This window comes from Eleutherodactylus coqui, chromosome 2, assembly GCF_035609145.1.
Source record: "Eleutherodactylus coqui strain aEleCoq1 chromosome 2, aEleCoq1.hap1, whole genome shotgun sequence".
In the NCBI taxonomy this organism is placed as follows: Eukaryota; Metazoa; Chordata; class Amphibia; order Anura; family Eleutherodactylidae; genus Eleutherodactylus; species Eleutherodactylus coqui.
Window position 1 is genome coordinate 221343406 of NC_089838.1, and position 20302 is coordinate 221363707.

Here is a 20302-nt window from a genome sequence, read left to right on the forward strand (position 1 = left end):
CCGGAATTGTGTTTGCCTTTTTGCCTGCTGCATCACATTGTTGACTCATTTTCAGTCTATGATCTATCTAGTTTTCCATCAATTCCCTTCTCCAGATCATTTATAAAAAGGTTGAACAACACTGGACCTAGGACAGAGCCTTGTGGTACTCCACTTGATACATTCGTCCACTTGGATGTGCAGCCATTTATGACCACTCTTTGAGTACGATCATTCAGCCAGTTGTGAATCTACCTAACAGTTGCCTTGTCAATCCCATATTTGGTCATTTTTTCAATAAGTATAGTGTGAGATACTTTGTCAAATGCTTTACTAAGGTCAAGAAAAACTATATCCATCGCATTTCCCTGATGAACCCAGTCAGTAATACTATCATAGAAGGAAATTAGATTCGTCTGGCATGACTTGTTCGTTACAAACCCATGCTGGCTCTGGTTAATTATTCCATTTTCATCCAAGTACTTGCATACATGCTGTCTAATAATTTGTTCAAAGATCTTTCCTGGTATAGAAGTCAGGCTCACAGGCCTGTAGTTTCCTGGATCCACCTTCTTTTCTTTTTTGAAGATAGGGACAACATTTGCCCTTTTCCAATCTTCTGACACTTCTCCTGTTCTCCAGGAATTTTCAGAAATTATGCCAAGTGGTTCAGCAATTACTTCTGCTGCTTCCTTTAGTATCCTAGAATGTAATTCATCTGGACCTTGAGACTTGAATTAATTTAGGTTAGCTAAGTGTTCCCTCACCATCTCTCTGCTTACAGATAGCCTGCATTCTTTTATTCCCCCAATAGCACAGGGAAGATCAGTTGCTGTTCCATCTACTTTCTGAGAGAAAACAGATACAAGATAAGAATTTAAAAGTTCGGCCTTCTCAACATCATTCTTAACCAATTCACCATTTTCATCTTGTAAGCATCCAATAACATCTTTGATTTTTCTTTTGCTTTCGACATACCCCCAAATCCTTTTTTATTGCTTTTGGCCTCTGTTGCAAGCCTAAATTCAATATTAGCTTTAGCTTTTTTGACACTTGCCCTACAGTTTCTGCAGACTGCATTATATTATTCTTTAGATATTCCCCCCTCTTTCCATTTGATAAACATATTTTTCTTCCTTTTTAAGATGTGTACAAGTTCTGCGTTCATCCATCCTGGTTTCTTGAAATGCTTCCCATTCTTCCTTCTTTTGGGATTTTCTATTGAAGTTCATCCAAAGCGGTAATTTGAGGTTAACATAAATACAATGGTTAGATCAAGATATATACAGTATGTGTGTGTTATTGGAAGGATAAACTTCCAAAGGTGGCCTTCTCTCCCTTAGAGAAGATCATCCCGTAAATGTTTATGCTCTGTTCACATTTGCGTCATGGCTTCTGTCTACACTGGAAGCTATGATACTTTGCTGGATCTATGTTAACTTGGTGTCTATAAGGGTTCTGTTGTTTTGACAGGACAAATAGCATTAAGAGTTACTCAAAAGTGAAGGAAACATTGACGTAACCCCTGATGGAGGCTCCTAACACAGCTGCCAACAGAGCCTAAACTAATAAAAGCAAAACTTTAAAAAATATTTCAATTAAATAATAAATACTCATCATAAAGTTAATTGTAAAATGAATTGTAGCAACCTGCAGAAAGGAAGTTAGTAAATAAAAATAATTTATAGTGAATGCCCTAAAAACAATGGCGGAACATCATCATTTTCAGCATATACCACAAAATAAAAATGTGGACTGAAAGATTGGACAATTACAAGTATAATCCATTTTCTTTAAATATAGCTACATCCTATATAGCTTCACTATACGGTCTAGTAAATCCTACAACTTTTATATCATAGTTACCAGTTAAAAATGCGAGAAGAAATCTCCCCTGCACTCCATTGTGACCTCATCTTCATTTTGGAGAGTTTTTGCTTCTGTCTGTTGACTTCCTAGTTGGTAGTTCATGCTGATTATCCACATGGTTACTGGTATTTTATTTTGTTTACGCCTCTGGGTGAAGTTTGCTGAAAAGCATGTAACTAATTATAGTAGTTGTGAAATTAATTGGCAAAATTATTTAGTCAATAAGAATTACATACTAGCAATACTAAACAAAGTCAACTTTTTCATGTACACTATCCTACCAAAAGTAATTGGACACCTGATCAAGAATCAAAAGTCATATTTATTTACATATGTTGGGTAGTGGGGCCTAATTTATGTCTAAGCCATTGTCTTGTTGGAAGTATTGATGACCATTCCTAAAGTATTGCAACATTGTCAGCAGCACATTGTCTAGACTATCAAGGTACACCTCCATGTTCAGAGCTCTTGCCACTACAAGCAATAGACCTAGACCCATGCCATCGAGACTATCACCAGACCATAATGTAACCTCTACCATACTAACTCGAAATGCATCCTCAAAGCATCTGATGTCAAGATGAGTAGTGTGAGTCATCACTCCATAAAATGTTCTTCCATTGCTCTACTGTCCAATGACTACGCTCCCTTCAGCATTGTAGATAGGCAATGCATCTTCTTTGACAAAACTTACCAGATATTTGCAGGATGAGGGAAATACCAGCTGGAGTGTATCAGAAATGAGTAGAAAGCATGCCACGGAGAGTTTTGTAAATATTGTTTTTGATTCTTGTTCAGGTGTCCAGTTACTGTTGGTAGGTTAGTGCAGATGTTTCATATATATAAAATTGTAACATTTTACGTTAAATTGGGAATATAAGGTAAAAAAATGTTTTTTGTGTATTTAGTTTTTTTAAATTTTATTGGCTCATTTTCTCATCCAGTCTTTTTTAACAACAGATTTATTTCCTGAGATGAAACTACTAAATTTGTAGGCAGAGTCAGTGAGTGATGATAACTGGCCCTAAGGACTGATTGTGGACTCTGTCCAGCCACTTATACTAGTTGCAAAGATGCATCATGAGCTAAACGTGCGCCAAATGCACATTAGATAAAGATATATGATTATTCACATAAGCTGGACGAGGTTAAAGTGTTTGGCTTCCAACTTAAATATAAATTACTCTTTTCAAAGTGAGAAGTTGTATTTCTGGACCCAGTGGTCGACCTTTACTAGGGTCTAAGTATAATCTGGCTATAGGGGTACATTCTGGGTACAATCTCCTTTCTTAATCTACTGTATGTGTTTATTTTCCTTTTTGGTTTGGCCCTAAATAGTGTTTTTTTTTGTTTTTTGTTTTTGTTTTTTTATACTAAAGTAGTAATCTATACCAGTGTCTATAATGAAAACTGGAAAATAACTCAGTAATAAGTAGATTGGAAATGATGATCTCAATTCTTCTTGAGCAGTGTGCATATGAAAGTGCCTGCAGACCTCGGCTATTTAAGCCCTTGAGGCTTGAAATTGTGCAGAATGTACCTGAGATAATCCTTAATTATTTCTGATTAGAAATATCATCATGAAATGCGATATCTTGAGATCCAGCAGTCCTTGCTTGTTATATGGCATTAAAATATTGTGAAAATAGAAACATTGGTTTTAAAGACATTAGTATTAGCATGTTTCTTGGAATATGCAAATTATGGTCTATGGCTGCAAAATCCCAAAATGAGAACCTTTCTTTACAATTACTGCAGGAATTGTTCTCTGTTCTGGTGTCACTACTGCAGGTTTTGTTCTCATTTGGGTATGATGAGTACCCATCTGCTCACAATGACAACTGTCCATGGTTGCTTAAACTTTTTGGCAGGAAATGATTTTGAATTGTTCTAGCTACAATTACGTAAAATGTATTATCAAAATTGCTTCCATTAATTGTAGGAGTGAAGTAAGCACGTTAGGAGAATTTAAAATTGCCTTCTACTGTATGATTAAGTTAAATGCGGATGATATTCTAGTAGTTGGACAGGATACTGTTACAGCAGTTTCCACTTTTTGTGGTAACACCGACCTGGACAAATGTTTGCAAGATCTTGCAGTCAGCAATAACTTGCACTAAGGCCAGGCCCCCACAGCACAGTTGAGGAGCGATTTGATGTAGATGAAAAAAAATCCAGTCTGAACTTGGGGTCCTTTTCACATGAGGTGATTGTTGAGGAGGTAAGCACCCAACAGTCATCCCAATGATTACAGCTTCTGTGCTTTCACACTGGAGTGATTGTCGTTCAGCGGACAGAAGCGGAGCAAACTGGAGATTACTGTGACTCGAAGCACGCATCCTTAAGCAAACAGGCAGTAGTTTAAAGATGAATGACTGCAGATTACATAGATCATTGTTTGATTTTTATGCCTGCAGAAACTAAATGACGAATGATAAGCCACAAATTCATCATTCAGTTGCTGACCGTGTTTACAGTGAATGATTACAGTCCAGTTTTGCACAATAGAACGATAAACTGAATGATTATTGTTCCGTGTATCGGCCTTACCTGTTGCATGAGCATTTGCTCTATCAGCAGTCAAAATAAAGCTGCAATTAATGGCACACAATAGTGTTCCCTCCTTCATTTTCCCTCTTAGAATCATAGAATGGTAGAGTTGGAAGGGACTTCCAGGGTCATCTGGTCCAACCCCCTGCTCAGTGCAGGATTCACTAAATCATCCCAGACAGATATTTGTCCAGCCTTTGTTCATTAAAGGAGAACTCATCACCTGCCGTGGTAACCTGTTCCACTCATTGATCACCCTCACTGTCAGAAAGTTTTTCTAATATCTAATTTGTGTCTCCTCCCTTTCAGTTTCATCCCATTGCTTCTAGTCTATCCTTGTGCAAATGAGAATAGGTCTTAACCCTCTGCACTGTGACAGCCCTTCAGATATTTGTAGACCGCTATTAAGTCTCCTCTCAGACTCCTTTTTCAGTCTGATAAGCCCTCTAAACAGACCAAGCACTCCCTCCCTATCGTATTTGTCACAGCTGTAACCTTCTCTTTCCCAGTGGTGTCAGCAGTCCTCCCACTACCCCAGTAGTCACAGCAGGACACACTTCCGCTAGTAATCACAACATGCCACCTTCCTATGAGCAAGCAGTCAAAGCACGAGTTCTCCCACTCTTAGTTGTCACCTCTCTTTCCCCAAATTTGCTCATCTTCCAAAACCACCTGCATAGCACCTTCTTCTTGCAGAATCCCTATTTCTGCCAATTATTCTTAGCTCCCTGCATTGCTATTAACAGGGACTGATGTGGGAGTAGAACATAGTGTCTTTATTGACCGCTTCTGCCAGGAATGATGGAACTTGATGAACATCAGTGACAAAGATCAGGACAACTATGTTTCGTATAGCCCTGTGATAATGTGATGAACTGGATCAGGACCGTTGTTACCCATGAAAACTACAACACAAACCATTTCCTAAAGGTTTTCCAGTTGCAAAACTTTAGTGGCCTGTCAACATAATAGGCCATTAATAGTTGATCAGGGAGGGGAGGTATATCTGCAATCCAGATCCCCCTTTGTTGAGCTGTTTGTGCTTGTGCACTGAGCTGAATTCTGCAGAAAGCAGACAGCTCTGTTCTCACTACAGTGGTAAGTTTTTGTATTACAGGTGAAATTCCCACTTAATTGAATGGCCTCCAATATCAAACATTTCCACTGCAGTAACAACAAAGCTGTTTGCTGCAGAAATCAGCTTCATGCATTAGCACACTGAGCTGGCAAACAGCAGTTAAGTGAGGGTCCTAGCCAACAAACCCTCAGTGATCTACTATTGATGGCCCGTCCTAAGAATAGGCTCTCAGTAGTTTACAACTGGCAACCCCTTTTAATAACAACTGGACACATGAAGTGACTTAAAAGAAAATAAAAACACTAATTCAAAATTACTAGGCAGCTCAGACTTTTCAGTGTCCAGAGTAAGGATCAATGGAATATTTGACCGTGAAGGCTCATGAATACAACCATATTATGGCTCTGTATAACCTCCTTGTAATGCAGACACATAATGCAGCATGCATTGGCTTCTACACATGGGCTACGCTACCTTTTATGCTTTTATATATGGAGTCCTACAAAGGTGTTCTGACATTACAGTTGAACAGAAAAAAATAGTGCCATGTTCCATTGGACACTGCATGGCACACCATAGATCGGGGATGTGCCAGCAAGAATCATATGAAAATAGAAAACCATATATCTATGTGGCCATGGAAAAGGTTACCCTACACCCTATAGTAGCATTCATGTAGAATAGTAGGGTGAGAGTCTTGGAGTATAGAGTAGACAGGAATGCCGCAGTAACTTTATTTCCCAAATGTCCCCATAAACCTGTAAACAGCCCTGCATAGTTTTGCTTGCTAATTGTATTGTCTGTATTTCACATTACAACTTTTTCCTTAAAACAGGTGGTCTATGTAGAATATTAAGGGTGGATATGTTCAAATTGCAATGTACATCTTTTGGAGAAAGAACAATAGGGTGCTTTATCTGGTATTGCTTCACAGCTGTCCATTCTCCATAGCATAGTAAAGATAAGTCCAGTTTTGCTCCGCAAACTTTTTGTTGGCACACAGCTGAACTCTGTTGGCTGCCAAGTTAAAAATAAACTTTAGAAAAAAATGCTCTCTTTTTCCCCATTCAACCGGTGAACCATTGTTAGTACACTGAAGAAATAGTCACGAGCCAGTAATCCACACTATTGGGATTTTTTCGCTTATGGTGGTTGTTATGGAACTGAAAGAAGAAAATCTAGAAATCAGAAGATTATTGCCAAATATTATAGCCTGAAGACTATGCCAAAATGGTTTAATCTCTTTTCCTAATATGGATGCCAATGTTACCACTGACGTAATGTACATACTTCTCTCTCCTTGTAGATGAAAGTATTAAGCCTTTTCCACTGAGGGCTTTTTTAATATTATTTTTTCTACTATTCATTAAATCCTGAAAACAGGTTGGGGATGATGTGGGAAAACTTACTATATGGCAATAAGAGATATTTGTTTGGCTACTTTGCTTTTTTAGAAAGGACTGGTTGCTTGCTTGTTCACCCTTTACATTGTAATTGTACGTATGTAGTAGAAAATATTGGTAAGTCACATACTGATTACACATTTTTAATTCTTAAGAAGAATTAAGTGTACTCTAGTTCAGAGGCATAACTTAAAGCTCCTGGGCCCAAATGCAAAATGTGTAGCAGGGCCCCTAATTATAATGTTTTATTAATAGTATTGGGCTCCCTATATGGAGAAGAGAGGCCTTATGGGCCCCTTAAAGCTCCTGGGCCCGGGTGCGACCACATCCCCTGCACCTACTATAGTTACGGCCCTGCTCTAGTTTATAACAGACCTAGATGATACATCTGCTCTTCTACATTTAAGCTATGGAATTGCTACTGACTGTATTTTTAAGAGCCAACATGAACCCCTAATGTCATGCAGTGCTGTACAGTACATGATAGTAGTGCATACATGCTCATTTATTGTCATACATTGTTCAGTTGCATAGAACCTCCCTGGGGTCTCTGTTTCCATTTTTGTTTTCTACTTCGACTACATGTGGATTATATTACTTCAATTTGTACATTGCTCTTATCTTCATCCCGAGGACATCCGTATTAAGTTGTGCAAGTAGCAAAACATCGTATATGTCGCGTTATTAGCGCACATTCTTACCTTAGTACAAGGCGCCTGCAAGTATTAACATTGGTTTGCAAACTGTAAGAATTATAATACAGAATTTTTGACACTAAGTGATATAGATGTCCAGCAATTCCAGTTATTCACCAGTAGCAATTAAACTGGAAGAAAGCTCAACTGCCCTCATTCAGTAGTCAATAAAGAGCTTTTTTATTACACAAGCGTATTGCTGAGGGTCCCAGGGTGTGGATAAAAGACTAAAGTTGCACTCATCACAATGCCTAACCAGGATGATTAATTCAATGACATTTCATCCCACAGCCCAGAGCCACATAGCTTTTACAGTGTTTTCATATGTAAAATCCATTATCCAGATTAAAAGAGGCATGGTGCACAAGGGCTGACTATAAATGCGCATCTTTATGCAGAAGAAACCCAATGCCCTCTTTCTTTTAATGGAAAGTAATAAATTAGTATTGTCTTACGTTTTATTCTTAATCAAGGAATGTGCTTTCAAAAGCCTTTATAATATGCTGAGTAACATAAATAATGCAAAAAAAGTCATATAAAAGTTTGCGTGGCTTCAAAATTATTTTCCTCCTTGACTGCAAATATAAAGATGTGCTGGAAAACACTGATATAATCAACTATTGTGCTGTTCAGTCTTAAGTGTTGAAATTAAAGAATCATTTGTCCTCAATGTGACGGTGGATGAATGAAAAGCTGTAATAATGATTTTTACTTCTAATGCAGTCTTAACTGTGTAGACCAGGGTTTCTCAATCTTTCTCTACCGGGGCCTACCCAGCCAGGAACATGGTGGTATCTGGGCGTCACCACCAGTGGGTAAAGCCTATGTGAAAAATTACGTTCTAGCCCAATTTAGCCCTCTGTCTTTAGTATTTGTCTCCTAAACTCTGTATAACATCAAGATATACACGAATCTATTACAGTACATCACAAAACCAGAGACCGCTGCAGCCAGCAAAGGACTGCGTGGCTTATGATTTCTTCTATCAAATTTGACTTCCCAACTGGACCTCCCCAACAACTTGTGAAACACTGACCTAGACAGCAATAGTGGGAAGATTTTACAAAAAGCAACTGTTTTGCAATTATACCTCAAGCGGATTACTGTCAATAGCGCTATATATTTTAGTCATTCACTGTGTTTTAAATGGAGACACATTGCTCACTCTACTGTTTGGTGCTGTTGTGTGTATCACATTAATCATTGGAAAAGAAATGAAAAAGCAATGTTTTATCTAAAAATCTTAGAAGATACCGGACAAGCATGGTCCACAAGACCTTCTCCAATACGTTGTACCACTTGCCCCGTTTTGATAAATTTGGTACAAATTGTTCCGTTTTTATCAAATTGTTATTGCATGCACCTTATAACACTACTGATAAATCTCCCTTGATGTGTCTTTCATTCTGTCCTGTGCAAAAAAATATGTACTAGATAACATTTCCTGCATACCCAATGCTGGGGCAAATTGGCATTTCTGCCTTTAATAAATGTGTCAATAAGCACCACAATCTGTTGTGCTTTATAAAACTGGTACCTACATAAAAATCAAGTGCAGTCAGCTTGTGTTGATGAGCAGCAATTAAAACCAAGTTCGATTGACTCTCCAAGGCATATTAGTACCATAAATCTTAACGTTTTACTAACCTCTCTACGGGTGAGATCTACACTATATTGACAAAATTATTGGGACACCCACTAATCCTGTACTGTCTGCCCAGTATGGAAACATATAGAATCTCATGAGATGTAGAGTTCACAGGCTTCCAACGGGGTACGGTGGGGGGATGTCGCCTTGCAACTAATCTGTGCAGAACATCACAGCGCTTTTGGAGCCTCCAAAGTCCACTGTTGGCAGTGCTATTTGGAAAAGGAAAAGATTTGGTCTGTGTGCAATGCAGCCATGTAATGGGAGACCTTGTAAACTGATAGAATGTAGACAATGAAGCCTTGTACGAGCTGTGAGGGCAGTGGCACACATCATCTGCCGGAAAACTCACTTAGGAGATCTCACAGGCCATTGGGACATCCATTAGCACCAGAACTGATTGTAGGGAACTGCATCTGAATCTTTACCATAGATGAGCAGCTGCACACAAGCCCAACATCACAGCAGTGAATGCACAGAGGCTCTTGTTATGGTGTTTGGAGTATTGTTCTTGGACTGCAAATGAGTGGAAGTAGGTGTTGTGGATAGCTAAACCACTGCACACCATCTTACAGTCGGATGGCTGCACTTGAGTGTGGCGGTTGTCTGGAGACCAGTAACTACATGACTGTGTCGTCCCAACAGTCAAGTTTGGAAGAGGTTCTATTATGGTGTGGGGATAATTCCACTGGGATGGACAAGAGCCATTGGTTATAGTGAAGTCCACTCCACGCCAATGGGTGCAGAGACATTCTGGAAAATATGGTATCTACCCTGCAGCAATAGTTTGGCACAGCTCCGTGTCTCTGCCAACATGACCAAGCACCATGTCATACAGCACGCAGTGTTGAGGCTTGGCTCGAAGAGCAGAATATCTGCAAATTCATTTGCCAGTCCAAAGCCTGGGATGAACTAAAACACTGTATCCATCCATGCCCAGCCCTTCCATCATTCCCCACATCACTAACTGAAGCTATCCTTGAGGAATGGAGGCTTTGGATTGGCAAATGAAGTTTGCAGACACATCTATCCCAATTGTCTGAAAGCATGCCTAGAAGGGTTATTATATTCATTAAGGCCATATTGAAAATGTGAATAAAATAGAATTTTATCACCTTATATGTGTGCTCCAATACGGTTGTTACCATAGTGTGTGCTCATGTATGATCTTGAAGAATATGCATCACGCCAGATTGCGTGCAATGGTGTTGTGGTATTTCAATCCTCTTAGGCTGTGTTTACATGGGCAACTTTCACACGTAATTTATTTATGTTTTTCACACGCACAAACCTATATAATGTCGACAGCAATCGGGCATAACATTGACAGGCATGGGATATGATAGGCGGCAAGTGGACAGTTGGTTCTTGAAGTTGATGTTGAAAACAAGAAAAATGGGCAAAGTAATGTTCTGAATACTTTTGCCATGGGCCAAATTATGGTGTCTAGACAACTGAGTCAACGATCTTCAAAATGGCAGATCCTGTGGGCTAGCCCTGGTATGCAGTGGCAAAGGTAGAACAAACATTGACCTGTCAACAGAGTCATGGGTTACCAAGGCTCTTTGATGCATGAGAAAAGTGAAGTTTAACCCGTGTGTGTATATACTTATATATAATGTTCTGTTTTTGTTTTGTTTGTTTTTTTTACTAGGAAATGTAATTCCACTAGTTTTGTGTTTTGTGCTGGTAATGATGAATATTCAACAATGGTATTTTCATTTGTAATTGAATATACTTTTAATTAAACATTTGTAATTGAAAGCACTTGATTGGTTTCTCTACAATGAATATATTATGTGTTTTGGTTTTGTTTCAGGTAGGAATTCGTTGTCATCATCAATAGGTCAAAGCCACACTGTCATCCTTCAGGAAGCTTTTCACGCTTCAGTGATTCTTCATTTCCTAGGAACATGGTTGACAGTTTGATTGTATCTTTACGGTGAGTTGTTCATCATTATTGCTATGGACCTGTGATCCTTGAAGTTCTGTTTGCTAGGTCACAATGCATGACTTCTAATGTATTTAGCATGTGACATTTCGAGGAAAAAAAACTGTAAAGAAGCTTGTATGTGATCACAGCTGCTTTTCATTCCTTTGTTTAATCATAGAATGTGAGAACATCAGTTGAGATTGGATTGTAAGATGATGATGTTGATTATCCGTTTAGTCACATCCGACCCTCGGTCACTCCATGGATCAATGTTCTCCATACATTCCTGTCACCGCTTCTTTTAATTCCGCGATTGACATGTTCGTGGTGGCCTTGTTTGTATCTAGCCATCTTGTTCTTTGTCGTCCTGATCTTCTCTTTCCTCTGACTTTGCAAAGCATCAGTACTGTTTTCAGTGAGTTAGCGCGCATCACATGGCCAAAAAAAGAGTCACTGTTTGATTTTGCCCTCTACTGGTATTTTCGGTTTGACATGATCTAACACTACCTTGTGCATTGCCTTGACAGTCCAAGGTATCGGTAGCCTTCTCCCCCAGCACCATAGTTCAAATGCATCAATTTTCCTTCTGTCCGTTTTTCTGAGTGTCGAACTATCGCAACCATACGTCATTATGGGAAAGACTATTGCATTGACCAGTCTGGTTTTTGTTGCAGTGCTAATGTCCTATCTTTTCCATTCCTTGCATTGCATTCCTAGAAAGTGTAATCCGTCTCTTGATCTCAGGTCCAGATTGCCCATTGCAAATTGATTTTGGATCCAACGAAGATGAAATCTTGGACTGACTCGACTTCTTCATTGTTAATGTTTATGTTCACTGTACCATTGCTTATTGTGGTCATGACTTTCGTTTTCTTGCTGTTGAGATACAGTCCCATGCGTTCGCTTTCCTTTTGCACTCATTGGATAAGGTATTCCAGGTCCCTTTCACAAGCAGGGTGGTATCATCTGTGTATTGAAGGTTGTTGACATTTTTGTGCCACCAGTTTTGATCCCCATTTCTAATTCGTCCAAATTGCATCACCTTATGATCATTTCTGAGTACAGATTGAAAAGGACTGGTGATAGGCATACAGCAATGCTGCATTCTATCTCTATTTCAAACCAATCCGTGTTTCCATAAGCTGTCCTGACTGTTGCTTCTTGGTTGTTGTAAAGCGACCTTATAAGCTGTTCAATATGTTATGGGATACCCATTTGCAGGGGAGTACCTAAAGGCTCAGGGGCCCGGGTGCAAAGTTCAGCTCGGGCCCCCCCAGGCCCTTTTCCCCCCTCACCCCGTAGCTATGCCTGAGGGCCAATGTCCACGTGCCAATTTTATTTATAAAATCCGCACGTAGACCCGCACGGGAGATCCGTGCATCTTGGGGAGGAGAGAGAGAAAGAGAGAGAGAGACCGACCCACTCACCCTGGGGCCCGGACTACTTCTCCGCTGAGGACTCAAGCGCAGGGGCCGGGTCGCCGTTGCGACCCCGGAACCCCCTGCCGGTACGCCTATGCCCGTTTTCTTCAGACTCTTCCAAAGATTGTCATGTTTGACACTATCAAATGCCTTGCTGTAGTTGATGAAACAGATGTACACGTCCTTTTAATACTCTCGAGTCTTGTCCATGATCCAGCGCAGGTTTGCGATTTGGTCTCTGGTGCCATGACCTTTGCAGAAGCCAGCTTGAATATCTGGCAGTTCCCATTCAACAATTGCCGGAATGAATTTTTGTATGATCTTTAAAAGAATTTTTCTTGCATGAGGTATGAGGGCTATGGTGCGGTAATTGGAACATTCTTAAGTATCACCTTTTTTTGGAAGTGTGACGAAGACAGATCTTGTCCAGCCTATGGGCCATGATTTGGCGCTCCAGATCTTTTGACATAGGTCAGTTAGGATATTGTAAGATATGTATCCTTAATTTTTAGCTCTTTAGTTATTGCATTTGTTAATGTTGAGATCCTAGTTCAAAATGGTATCTATCACTGATGAAATGGCTTTGAGTCTCTTAAAAGGTAAACTATTAATAACAGTGTTTAAAATAGGAAACTAGTTTAATTTAGAACTAAGGTAATTTTATCTTTGATAGGTACTAGATTTATGTGTCTCTCCAGTTCTGGGAGAGGGTGTATACATTCTTCAGTCACGGATGACATTTTTTTAAACTTGTCGGGTCTGTAAATGGAATAAAATGTATTACTTATCTCGCACTGTTCCTGCGTAAAGGTTACTTTACACAGGATGACTGTCGGGTAGAGATGAGCGAGCATACTCGCTGAGGCAAACTACTCGAGTGAGTAGTGCCTTATTCGAGTACCTGCCCGCTTGTCTCTAAAGAGTCGGGTGCCGGCAGGGGGTTGGGAGATCGGGGAGGAGCGGAGGGGAGATCTCTCTCTCTCACTCTCTCCCGCAACTCACCGCTCACCCGCGCCGGCAGCCGAATCTTTAGAGACGAGCGGGCAGGTACTCGAATAAGGCACTACTTGCTCGAGTAGTTTGCCTCAGCGAGTATGCTTGCTCATCTCTACTGTCGGGTGCTTTAAGCACCTGACAGTCCACCCACCAACTATCGCTCCTGTGCTTTCACACACGAACATTAGTCTTCAGTGAATGAGATCTCTTCCGACCACCTGCCTCCATTCATTCAAAGATTGAATGACTACCCATTTACACTGAGCCAGAACTTGCTCACTAGTCACTTTGTTTCAGTGTGAGCTGAAATAAAACCACTTGTGACTACTGAGCAACTTCTCGCTCAGTGCACTGTCAGTGGCTGTGTGTACACGGTACACCTAGCTCTAAAAATTGCTGTTTCCAGTGATCATCTAGGAAATATTTGGCCCATGTGACAGTGCCTTTACATTATATAGTCCACAGCTGTATTCACAATTTTGCTAATTGTTCTTCTTCAATTACTGTACAGTGTCTAGTGTAAAGGTAAAGTTTCTTGAACTTGAATCACCAAAGCAAGTTATGTTCAGATATTTAATCAGCAAGAAGCTGCTGGAAGATTGTCAACTATGAAGTTGGGGATTGTGAATGCAGCTGCAGATTCTAGTACAGCCTTTAACTCAAGATAATTGCAAGATAAATGATAAAAAACATTTATAAAGTCACTGTGTTACACTACAGTAAAATTCCTCTAAATCAGCAACAATAGAATCTAATAGTTGGTGAATTATCAAATATTCTGGAGTATTTAAAGGGATTTTCTGGAAGTTCAGGAAAAAATAAAAGATTTAAAATGGTATAAAATAAAGACAAATGTATACTCGGCTGCTACAGAGGCTTCCTGTTAAGAGCTAGACCCCCAGCCCTTACTGCTCGGAACCCAGAAGAAGTTAGCAGGCAGTCACTGGACATTGTGCATATGGCAGGCTATCACAGGCTTCAGCAACAATGGAAAAATCAGTGCTGAAACTTGTGATTGGCTGAGTGGTCATGTGCACAACGAACGACATATAACAGTTTTCCGTCTTCTTCTGGGTTCCAAGCAGCGGGGACTGGGGCTCCAGCGCTTCACAGGGACCCACTTGACGCAGGTGAGTTTTTATTTCTTCTTTCCAGAGCGTCATCCCGACGGCCCCATTACATATGGAGGTTGCCCTCTGACCCAGGTAGGGACAGGAAGAGTTTAAAAGCACCTCCCTTTCCACCCATGCTTCAGTGTCTTCCTGTCCCTACGGTGGGACAGAGGAGCAGCTCCAGAGCTGCAGGAGATAGGAAGCTGCGGAGGCAAGAAGACTTACCGCAAAGAAATACTTACCGCACGCTGTGCGGCCCCCCTGGAGGGGTAGAGGTCGGGGCCGCACACTCAAGAGTCCCTGCATCCCCGACCTGCGCTGCCGACGGAGCCGTCAGTCGCCCAGTAGCGCTGGTCTCCCTCGCGCGGATCGCATGTTCGGGCCGCCGCTGCTGTGATGGGATAGTTCCTCCTGGCAGGGGAACGGCAGCGGCGGCCTCCCTGGACCTCGGGCGCATAGCGGTGACGTCATCCGGCGTGGTGACGTCACGCGCACAACGTAGGGGGCGTGGCTACCGGCAAAAACCCGGAAATGGCGCCAAATTTGAAAATCCTCCCCATAAAAGCAGGCTAAACTCCATGGAGGTTCCTGCTGACTGCCAGACAAGTGTATGTGAGTATGTCTACCCGCGACAGCTCAGCACGTGAGGGAGAGATTGACACCCTACCAACTGTAAGTAGGCTATACGCCAAAACATGCGCAAATGGTCACTTGTACAGCGGATGCATATATGTTCCCTTTCTTGTCTCCCCTCTCCCCCACTTTCATGGGTAGATGGATAAGGAGGGTCCAAAGAAAATGGACCCGAGGAAAAAATCGAAAAAATGCGTCCTCTGCAACAAAAGGCTCGAGGAGAGCTATAAAAAACCCCTATGCGAGGAGTGAGTGTATTACCGCAAGTAATGCTCCTGAATCCAACGCTTGCACTGCTATAACAGTGAATTGCTCTGCCTTCACAGATGCACGGGGAAAATTCTCGCAGAGGAGAAAGCAGCATTCAAATCCGATATCCGCTGCATGATAAGGGAAGAGCTGCAGGCTTCCATGGCGTCCCTTCCCCAGGCCCAGCCAGGTCCGTCACGGGTCCCTAAAAGACCTAGACAGACCGAGTCGGCGAGTTCGATCTCCGGTGAATCGCTGGAGCTCCTATCCGAAGGGGAATTAGAGGACCCACCGGTTCCCATAGAAGACGAGAAGAAATATTACTTCTCATCAAACGACATTGCGCACCTCATCAAGGCGGTGAGGGAAACAATGCAAATTGAGGAAGATAACCCGCCGAGAACAATCCAGGATGAGATGTTTGGCGGCCTCCGATCTAGAAGAAAGATCATGTTCCCAGTCAACCAGACGCTGCAGCAAGTGATCATAGATGAATGGCAGGAACCGGAAAAAAGGATCACTGTTCCAAAAGAGATCCGAAACCGGCTCGCATTCGCTACCGAGGACGTCCGCCTGTACAGGGAAACCCCCAAGGTGGACATCCAGATCGCAAAAGTGGCCAAGAAGACCCTCTTGCCCTTCGAGGACACCTCCCAGCTATCCGATCCGATGGATAAAAAAATCGACGGATTAATGAAGAAAGCCTGGGAGGCAACATCCCTCACCATCGAGGCTAACATAGCCTCAACCTCAGTGGCTAGATCCATGGCGCTCTGGCTAAACAGGCTAGAAGCCTCCATAAAGGATCGGGCCCCCAGAGAGGAGTTGGCCAGCTGTCTCCCCCTCTTAAAAATGGCTACCGCCTTCCTGGCTGACGCATCAGCGGAGACGGTAAGATACGGGGCAAAAACCGGAGTCCTCAGCAACTCAGCGAGAAGGGCACTATGGCTGAAGACTTGGGCCGCAGACATTACATCCAAAAATAAGCTCTGCGCCATCCCCTTCCAAGGGGAATATATGTTTGGGCCCGTCCTGGACAAAATCCTGGAAAAAGTCGGCGACAAGAGTAAAACCCTGCCTGACAGACAACCTTTCAGGAAACCATCCTTCCCGAAGAGGATGCGCCAGCCTCCTCCCGAAGTTAAAGGGAAAGGGAAGACTGGAAGATGGTCGTACCCCAAGGGAGGTCGGGGTAAGGAAGTCCAACCCTCCCCTGAACAAACAGGGGGTAGATTAGCGGGCTATCTAAGCCAGTGGCAAGGGGTAACGTCTAACCCCTGGGTACTCCGAATAATCGAAGCAGGGTACCAAATTGAATTCCACTCGCTACCCCCTAGGAGATTCCTTATAACCTCCCCGGGGTCCCTACAGGAACAAGGGAACCTCATAAAAGGCGTTCAGGAACTTAAGGACCTAGGGGTCATTACACAAGTCCCCGATTATGAAAGGGGTGAGGGATTCTATTCCCCCCTATTTCTAATAAAAAAACAGAATGGTTCCATTAGGACTATATTTAATCTTAAAGCCCTAAATCAATTTATCTCGTACAAAAAATTCAAGATGGAAACAGTAAGATCCATCGTCCCACTAATAGATCGAGATAGTGTAATGTGCACCATAGATCTTAAAGATGCATATTACCATGTCCCAATAACGGCAGCCCATCACAAGTACCTGAGGTTTGCTCTGCGGGAGGGAGACAAGATCCAACATTACCAATTCACGGCCCTTCCATTCGGAATCTCCACCGCCCCTCGGGTATTCACGAAAATCGTTATAGAGATGGTAGCCTACTTCAGGCGGAATCAGATCCGCATATTTCCGTATCTGGATGACTTTTTGTTGGTGTCAAGGACGGAGAAGACCATGCGTATAGACCTATCCATGGTCTTATCCACCCTAAACAGTTTAGGGTGGATAGTTAACAAGCAGAAGTCCGACTTGAACCCTGGTACACAAAAGGTGTACCTGGGAGTATTACTAGACTCCCACATCCAGGAATCCCGGCTTCCATCATCTAGGAAGGAAGACCTCACCCAAAGAGTAAAATCCTTCTGTCAGGCTACGGCGGTTTCCATTAGAGAAACAATGAAGGTGCTGGGCATCCTGACGGCTTGCATTCAGATAGTCCCATGGGCACAGGCCCATACCCGGCAATTACAAGGATTTATCCTTGCCAACTGGGACAAACGGCAGACATCCCTGGATAAGAAGGTGAGCCTGTCCGTCCGAGTCAAAGAGTCCCTACGCTGGTGGACCTCACAGAGGAACCTAAGCAAAGGTACCTCTTGGTCACAAGAATCTACCGTACCCATCACAACAGATGCCAGCAAAACGGGATGGGGAGCCCAAGTAGCCGACCAAAATCTACAGGGGATTTGGGACCCCCAAGTAGCTAAACGCTCATCCAATTTCAGAGAACTAAGGGCAATCTGGGAAGCCCTTCAGGCGGCAGAACCCCTTATAAAAGGAAGGCATGTCAAAATCCTAACCGATAATATGACAGCTCTGTCATTTGTTCGTCACCAGGGGGGAACGCGACACCCGCACCTGCAACGACTGGCAACAGAGATACTCCGCTGGGCGGAATCCAACGTGCTGTCCCTCTCAGCGATCCACTTAAAAGGGTCCACAAACGTCGCTGCCGACTTCCTGAGCAGACAGAGCATCCATCCAGGAGAATGGGGACTGAATCAGCGAGTCTTCGACCAACTAATCTGCCAGTGGGGAGAACCGCAGATAGACCTGTTCGCCACGAAGAGAAATTCAAAGTGCCAGGACTTTTACTCGCTGAACCCCAGAGACAATCCACGCGGGGTAGACGCCCTGTCCCAAAGCTGGGACATGGACCTAGCCTACGCCTTTCCTCCCTTCCCACTGATCCCCCGCACCCTCAGGAAAATCCAAACCAGCCGGGCGTCAGTCATACTAGTTGCCCCTATGTGGGACAAAAGGCCCTGGTATCCCCTGCTAAAAGCCTTGGCGATCCAGGGTCCATTCCTACTACCAGCCGTAGAAGATCTTCTCCTCCAGGGCCCACTAACATACCCAGGGGTCGAGAAATTGAAGCTAGCAGCATGGATGCTGAAAGCATGATACTGCGTGGGAAGGGACTCTCCCATAATGTAATTACTACCCTAACAAAAAGCCGTAAACCTATCACGATAGCCATCTACGATAGGATATGGAAAAAATTCACAGAGTTCTGTAAAATAGAGCCAGGGAAAATCCCAGGAATTGACATTCCCGTAATCCTGGAATTTTTGCAGGCAGGCCTAGAAAAAGGCCTTAGTCCTAGAACCCTTAAAGTCCATACAGCAGCACTAGGGTCCTATCTAGATTTTCCCTTGGCAGAACACCGCTGGGTGCGTAGGTTTCTCAAAGGGGCAGAACGGCTTCGACCCTTTGTTAGAGAAACCTTTCCTACCTGGGACCTAAATATAGTCTTAACTAGCTTTTGCCAATCCCCCTTCGAACCCCTCTCACAACTCTCCTTGAGGCTGCTCACACTAAAAGTTACCCTTTTAGTTGCCATAACATCGGCTCGGAGAATAGGGGAATTGCAAGCATTACAATGTATTGAACCATACATGGTAATACAAGACGACAGGATTACCTTCAAACTAGACCCAGCCTTCCTTCCGAAGGTAGTGTCAAAATTTCATAGGGAGCAGACGATCACTCTGCCCTCCTTCTGTCAAAATCCCCGTAACGAGAAAGAGAGAGAATTTCATAACCTAGACGTTAGGAGAGCTGTTCTAGCGTACCTAGAGGCCACCCGCTCTTTCCGTAAAAATAATAACCTCTTCATTCAATTTCAGGGGCCGGCAAAAGGAAAGACGGCAACTAAGAGCACCATCGCGAGGTGGATCAAGACCGCCATCCAAGAGGCATATAAAGCCAGGGGTCTCGACCCTCCGGGAAAAATTAGAGCTCACTCCACTCGCTCTCTTTCCTCCTCTTGGGCAGAAAAAGGCCAGGCGTCTGCCGAGCAGATCTGCAAGGCGGCGACCTGGTCGAGTATACATACATTTACCCGACATTACAGGGTTAACGTCCAGTCGGACAAAGACCTGAGTTACGGACGTAAAGTCCTTCAGGCAGTAGTCCCACCCTAGGGCCACGTATAATTTGGTATACTCCATATGTAATGGGGCCGTCGGGATGACGCTCTGGAAGGACACGGATTACTTACCGGTAGTCCCTTTTCCAGGAGTCATCACGACGGCCCATAGTTCCCTCCCCTTTAAGAATAATTTATGTTCTTCAAATGTAAATATGACCGAATAAAGGTAAAATTTGGTTTAGTAAACATTGTCCACCGTAATGATTTATAAGTCACTGAAGCATGGGTGGAAAGGGAGGTGCTTTTAAACTCTTCCTGTCCCTACCTGGGTCAGAGGGCAACCTCCATATGTAATGGGGCCGTCGTGATGACTCCTGGAAAAGGGACTACCGGTAAGTAATCCGTGTCCTTTATTTCATACCATTTTAAGCCTCTAAAAAATATATATATTTTCACGTCCCAAAAAACTCCTTTGACATCAGTAGATTTGTCTCTTGGGACCGCCAATAAGACTGCTAGCACATGCTCAGGAACTCAGTCCACAATAAGGGTTCTGTTTAATTCTGGCATCAGCCAGATGTCTTTACAGTTTACATAGCATTTGACACTTCCACAGTGCATTAGAACATAAAGCAAAGTCCTGGCCATTTGGCCTCATGCTACATATTTA

General features: G+C 42.8%; 2 protein-coding genes across 3 annotated transcripts in view; both read left to right on the forward strand.

Annotated features, from left to right (window-relative positions):
- The window catches only part of THSD4 (thrombospondin type 1 domain containing 4), a 696080-nt gene that overhangs the window by 44358 nt on the left and 631420 nt on the right, over positions 1-20302 (forward strand). For both annotated transcript variants that reach the window (XM_066592520.1, XM_066592521.1), the window contains exon 2: positions 11042-11164. In XM_066592520.1, coding sequence (XP_066448617.1) covers positions 11136-11164 — 29 coding nt within the window. In that variant the 5' untranslated portion in view covers positions 11042-11135. The remainder of the gene's footprint in view (positions 1-11041; positions 11165-20302) is intronic.
- Positions 14733-19878, forward strand: LOC136612281 (uncharacterized). Its single transcript, XM_066592519.1, has 2 exons — positions 14733-16758; positions 18096-19878. Exons 1-2 carry the CDS (start codon positions 15702-15704, stop codon positions 19682-19684), a joined length of 2646 nt encoding a protein of 881 aa, XP_066448616.1. The 5' UTR covers positions 14733-15701; the 3' UTR covers positions 19685-19878.